Raw genomic sequence first — 6,283 nt, forward strand, 5'->3', positions numbered from 1 at the left:
ATGGATTATTTATCGATTTGGTTATCGAAATTTTTATCAATTTTCCAATCAATTTGGCTACCAATATTACTATCGATTTTGTTATCGATAGAGTATAAAGATAAAAATAAAGATAAAGATAAAGGAAAAAGAGTAACATAAATGTAATTAGAACGAACAGGGGGATCTAGATAGAAAAAAGACAAAAAATATAACCTTAAGCAAAAGCAGTTGTATGTACATATGTATGTATTAGGGCGGGTCGATTTAAAAATCGCTCATTGCTCTGTGAAAATCGTATTCTAGGGATCAAAATAAGAAACTTTGCCGAAGGAACCATACCTCTAAAACGAATTCTGATGTCCCCCAATTTGGGTCGAACTTTTGGGTAGGGGCAAATTTTGAAAAATCCCACTTTGACCCATTTAGAGTGCTCCAATCGAGTCCAAATGTATGACCGACCCCCACTAACTTTGGACGGCCGATCCACCCATGCCAGTGGCACACCCCCTGGAACTCCCCTGGGGGGTTCCCCATACAATCATTTCAAAAAATCACCATTTTTGGCCTTTACATGAAAAAATCAGCTAAATGGCTATGTTTTTTCTTTATTTTTATTTATTTATTTATAATAATATTTATTATTTATTTATAATAATATCTATTTTTTCTCTTAAGAAATTTATTTAGTCAGAACATATGTAAATGAAAAAATTAATTTAAGTGAGTTATAGAAAAGAAACTAAAAAAAATTATTGTTTGAAGTCTTTTTTACTTTCAAGTCTGGGCAATTTCGCACGGCTCTCTAATGTCGTCGCCATAACAGCCTCTACATTTTCCGGTATAACCCGTTTGGAAACGCTAGCTAGCAATTGAACATGTCGTTCCGTTCCTTGTATGTGTGATGGAATTTTTGGATCATTAAACGGTGGATCATCTTGATTTAAATATTCTTTCAATGTATCGTACGGAATGCTTCGCGTGAATGGTGGTTCAAATACGATATTTATATCATTCAAATTGATCATTTCCGTATAACTTGTGCAATTAAAGTTTATATCTGGTTTTTTATAAACTCTAAGTTCCATTGGCTCGTCAACATCGGTTCGATAGCGTAGAATTTTCTTGATGGCACAGTCGCGCTTTTCTTTGCTATCATCAAACAACATTGATAACAAGATATTTTCCGAATGCGCATAATATGAATTATCTTTAATTACTTGATTGACAATTTTGCGTAAACGAGGTTCTAGAAATCGTGACCAACCAATGAACTTGAAAAATAATGCACTGCCGTACACGACAGAGCTGTAATACTTGATATTGAAGTACATTGGCACATAACATTTAATTATAAATTCAACCAGAATTCTTAAATTTGCATCTGGATTTTCCGTTGTCACATATAATCGCAATAATCTAGCGGCCTTGGTGAGCCACCGAGAATGTACAATTTTCCCTGGTTTGATGTTAGCCAGATCCACCGGAACCACGCCGCTAGAAATTGCATGGGCCATGTCGTATAAGTACTTCGAATCGGTGGAAAATTCAATTTTTTCTGGAGCAGGGGGCATATTTTGCAACTCAATTTTCTGGAAGCCGTCCACCACCTGAAAATATATAATAATAAAATAATTAAAAATGGTTGACAATTATAATAAATGAGTGATAGCAATAACTTACCGGAAGAGTTTCACAAGTTTCGATTTGACGGCTCAGTTTTCCGGTTGCCGATCTTGGTCCAGTGCTGGTTGATTTATCCAAAGCTTCAAACAAATGCCGAAACGGAAGTTCGTTGAAGTGTAGAAGGCAAACGAACCAATGCAATGGTCTTTTTAACAGCAATTCGAATCGTCGTATAATTCCACCGTGTGGGCCAGTGTTTGTTGGCTCACCGTCAGTGCATATTCCAATTAATGCATCCAGTGATATATTTTTATCGTTGAAAAAACCATTTAATTTGGTTGTTTTGTATTCAGCGGTTTCATGTTCCAGTCTTACGTAACCAATCAATTCAGAATTGGGTTCTCTCAAAATAACAAGATGAGGTTCTTTTACCATCCTAGTATGATACTTCTCATCAATTTTATCTATCGTTAAAGTATCATCTTTTCTGCCATCGAATGAAAACGCTAACAAATTGGTATCATCTAACCGTTTGCGAAGCACTTCTTGTCTGCATTTCTCTTTTTCTCTGCGAACTTTCGATTTATCCATGATGAGAGGTTTCCCATGCTTATCTTTAATTTTAAAATCTTGCAAAAGAGCGGTTCCCAATGCTGATGCTACTCTGTCAGGCACACCAAATCTGTCACATACCAAGGCAAAGTTAAAACAATCGTATCTCTCTGTGTATTGTGAACTTGTGCTTCTATCCATATCTTCTTGAACCGGTGGCGGTGCGTATGTTGAATCATCGGGATCTTGGTATGTTGGCATTGATGACATAGACGTTGCTCCTTGCTCTTCAGTTTCCATCACAAATGCATCCATTGTTAGTCTTCTCTGATTATGTTGATCGTGCATGAACTCTTTGAGGCGTTCGGGAACCCAGCCGCATGCACATGGAGCTGCCTTCAAATCGCATTTACATGTTCCAATGTAAAAAATTGTTTCCAGAGATTTTACATACTCTGTAAATTGTTGGGTGTTGTTTCTTCTCTTGATTTGCTCTTGATACTTGTCAAGCAATTTATTCAATTTATTAAATACACTTTTTTTCAGCATTATTTCCATACCAAGTTTTTCCCAAATTCCAATCAACTTATCTTGTACTTGAATAGTGAATGATTTATGGGAAAACTTTTTTTGTTCTGTTTTAGCACGTTCGCTTAAGTAAAAATAATATCTCAAGATATCCAGATGGGTTGGTAAATTAAGATCAGTTAAATCAGTAGACACACCAAAAACAGTAACATCATGCTTGGGTATATGACTCATTGGGTTTTCGATAGTTGTTGATGTAGTTGCTTCATCTTGCGGTGTAGAGGATGGTGGATTCATTGTAAACTTTTTGATTTGGAATGGTCACTTCACTTATTATTTTTTTTGAAATATTTTTTTATCTGAAATTAGCACTTCACACTTTGAGTTCTTCACAACGACTTAATGCATTCACAAAAACTGTTGCGTTATATATGGTCTACGAGACGAGGTAATAAGAATGAAATGGTAATTTCAATTCTACCTGCTGTGTCTTGTGGTGGCTTAAAAAAAACAACACAAGCAATTTTACGATCTGCAATTGTGTCACAGTGATACCTTCATTGTTTAAAAGGGTTGCGGTGCATTCCAGTGATACCTTAATTGTTAAAATGGTTGCAAAAAACGCGCATTTCTTAAGAAGGTGCCTTAAAATACCCACAAAAAGGGTTGTAAAAACAACCTTCATTTCTTAAGTAGGTGCTATAAAAAAACTACACAAGTAAGTTTACGACATGCAGCTGTGTCTTAAAAAACGCACACAAGCAATTTTCCGATTTGCAATTGTGTCACAGTGATACCTTCATTTTTTAAAACGGTTGAATAAAAAACCCACACAACTATGTTTACGACATGCAAATGCATCACAGTGATGCCTTGGTTTTAAAAGGGTTGTAAAAACGCTAATTTCTAATAATTTTTTTTAATTTCTTTTCTATTACTAAGTTAAATTCATTTTTTCATTTACATATGTTCTGACTAAATAAATTTCTAAAGAGAAAAATAAACTCCAAAAAGAAAAAACATAGGCATTTCGCTGATTTTTTCATGTAAAGTGCAAAACCGGCGATTTTTTGAAATGTTTGTATGGTGAACCTCCAGGGGGGTTCCAGGGGGTGTGCCACTGGCATCGGTGGGTCGGGCCTCCAAAGTTAGTGGGGGTCGGTCATACATTTGGACTCGATTGGAGCACTCTAAATGGGTCAAAGTGGGATTTTTCAAAATTTGCCCCTACCCAAAAGTACGACCCAATTGGGGGACATCAGAATTCGTTTTAGAGGTATGGTTCCTTCGGCAAAGTTTCTTATTTTGATCCCTAGAATATGATTTTCACAGAGCAATGGGCGATTTTTTTGCCTCCCCACAAATCGACCCGGCCTAGTATGTATGTATATTGGTTATGAGACAAAATACAGTGGTCGAAATAATTATAGCCGCTCCATATTTTGACAGGATGTTTCGGTTTTCTTCCATATAAAAATAAGTTGTGTGTATTCGTTATATGGAAGCAAATGGGACAAAAAAATCTAAAAAATCAACCGTAATTTTTAGCCATTTGAAATTTATACTTTGTTGTACTAGAATTCAATGGGCTACAAAACACCACACCCAGAATCTTTCTAGGCAATCTAATTAAAAAGGTTAGAAATTTTTTCTACAGTTCTACAGCAACTTTAAAAGTTCCCTCCATACATATTTCTCGTCTAGTTGATGAACCTTCTTAATATTTAAGTTTTTATCTAGTCCATAATTTTTAGTTTGTACATCTATTGTTTTATTCCCAGCATTAATAGTATTAATATTACCTCTAAATCTGTTTAGTTACTTATATTTCTGTTGTACTTCAAAAGACTAATGTCTTATTGTACTAATTTTAAATAAAGAATAAAGAATAAAGAATAAAGTTTGTTGAATTTTTTTAAATATTGCACAATGTTTGAAACTTGGGTTTACACGGGTTTTGTTAAAGAATGGACAATATTTTTATAAAAAATAACCAAAATTAAATAGCAACCAAAATGATATGTTAAAACTTGTCAAAATGTGGTGCGGCTATATTTATTTCGACCACTGTAGATATGTAACGTAAGTTTCACTTCTCCAGTGTGGCTCAGGCTCACTTACTTTTTTTTAATAATAATTATAATTAAAAGCGGACTATATAAAGAAAACCAGCCAATTTTAACTTCGTGTCAAAAGAATTATGCCAGAGTTTTATTCATCGCCATTACACCTTTTGAAATTGTAAACGTGTATTTTGAATACGCGATTGGATATAGTGTCGAGCTTTTACGGACTAATCCGAAAAAGACAAAAAAGTGTGCGGATTTTTGTCCGTTTACCGATACGATTTTCGGATACTTTGAAGATCCGTTTTCCCACTAAAGTGAGCGGCAGAAACGTATGTACAGACAAGAACCGACAATTGTTGTGAAACGGAGACGGTTTTGGCTGTTCAGCACCCTTCGTCGTGACAAAACATGTCTACGATTAGGGATGTCAGTGGCAAAAATACATCGATGTTTTCTTGTCGCATCGATGTATCGAAACTTACCTCGATATTTGTCGATGCATCGATGCAGCGCGTACATCGATGTAGCGATATGCAGTTTTCCTCCAATATGGGAATAAAACAAAACCACCCTGCAAAAAATGGGACTAATCCGGGATGACTCCGGGAGCAATCGCAAAGGAGCATGCGACTAATACCACTTATGATCTCTTTATATGGAATGAACTGATCGCTTTTGTTCGAGCATGTCCTATGAAGAGACTAATTGTTCACCTTTATACCCGAACGAAAATAAAAATTTGCGCCAGCTGAGATTCGAACCGGAGGGCTCAGTTTTATTAGGCGAATACTCTCTCTGTGTGCCAACGCAGCACATAAAATTTCATTGGCTGAGTGGGTACATATCATTAATTCGTTAATAGTACCCGTTAGAGATGAGTTGGGGACTAATTGATCTCCAATTATACCCATAAGGGATGAGTCGAGACTAATTGACCTCCATTAGTACCCGTATGAGACTAGTTGCGACTAATTAATGCCCAATTGTATCCGATTGAGAGTAATCTCGGAATACTCTCTTTAGAGATTAGTCGCACAATTTTTTGCAGGGCAATTGCTTTAACCCCTTACAAAAGGTTGCACACACACACGCATCTAAACACAGTGCCTTGCTAAGGGAGCCGATTTTGTCAAGATGGAGCGAGAAAACTGTTTTCTGAGCAAACATTTTATTATTGACTCATGTGTTTATTATGGTGACTCCAACAAGTGTTCACGTGTTGATTTTTAATTAAATGAGTAGTCCACTTGCAAACAACGTTATGTGATTTTATAATAGAAAGCCATAAATTTGAAAAAACGACTACGACAACAAGTAACATTTAAACTGAATCTTTTTTATTATTACCTGAAAATTCGAATAAATAAGAGCCTTATAAAAATGTTACATAACATGTCATGTTAATAAGATAACATTAACAGTCTATACGACCTAAAGCAGTTTTCTAAGTTCATCAGAAGATTTATAGTTTTGAAAGTTTATAAATAAGTGTGATAGCGACTTTTGGAAGAAGAGTTAACATTTGATGC

At 35.5% G+C, this 6,283-nt stretch overlaps 1 protein-coding gene across 1 annotated transcript; it reads right to left on the minus strand.

Annotated features, from left to right (window-relative positions):
- Positions 1–685: 685 nt before the first annotated feature.
- Positions 686–3,427, minus strand: LOC108363237 (uncharacterized). Its single transcript, XM_017616530.1, has 2 exons — positions 1,663–3,427; positions 686–1,589 (listed from the first exon to the last, which is right to left on the minus strand). The coding sequence occupies exons 1-2, from the start codon at positions 2,980–2,982 to the stop codon at positions 732–734; spliced, it is 2,178 nt and encodes a 725-aa protein (XP_017472019.1). The 5' UTR covers positions 2,983–3,427; the 3' UTR covers positions 686–731.
- Between the last annotated feature and the right edge of the window lie 2,856 nt (positions 3,428–6,283).

This window comes from Rhagoletis zephyria, unplaced genomic scaffold (genome assembly GCF_001687245.7).
Source record: "Rhagoletis zephyria isolate East Lansing unplaced genomic scaffold, Rhagoletis_zephyria_1.1 Rzeph_scaffold_01223, whole genome shotgun sequence".
Taxonomy (NCBI): Eukaryota; Metazoa; Arthropoda; class Insecta; order Diptera; family Tephritidae; genus Rhagoletis; species Rhagoletis zephyria.

Excerpts from the sequence above, each read along its gene's own strand:
- LOC108363237 (XM_017616530.1), bottom strand. The coding sequence starts at position 2,982 with ATGAATCCACCATCCTCTACACCGCAAGATGAAGCAACTACATCAACA. Across the intron at positions 1,590-1,662 it reads AAACTTGTGAAACTCTTCCG|GTGGTGGACGGCTTCCAGAA; the intron begins GTAAGTTATTGC and ends ATATATTTTCAG.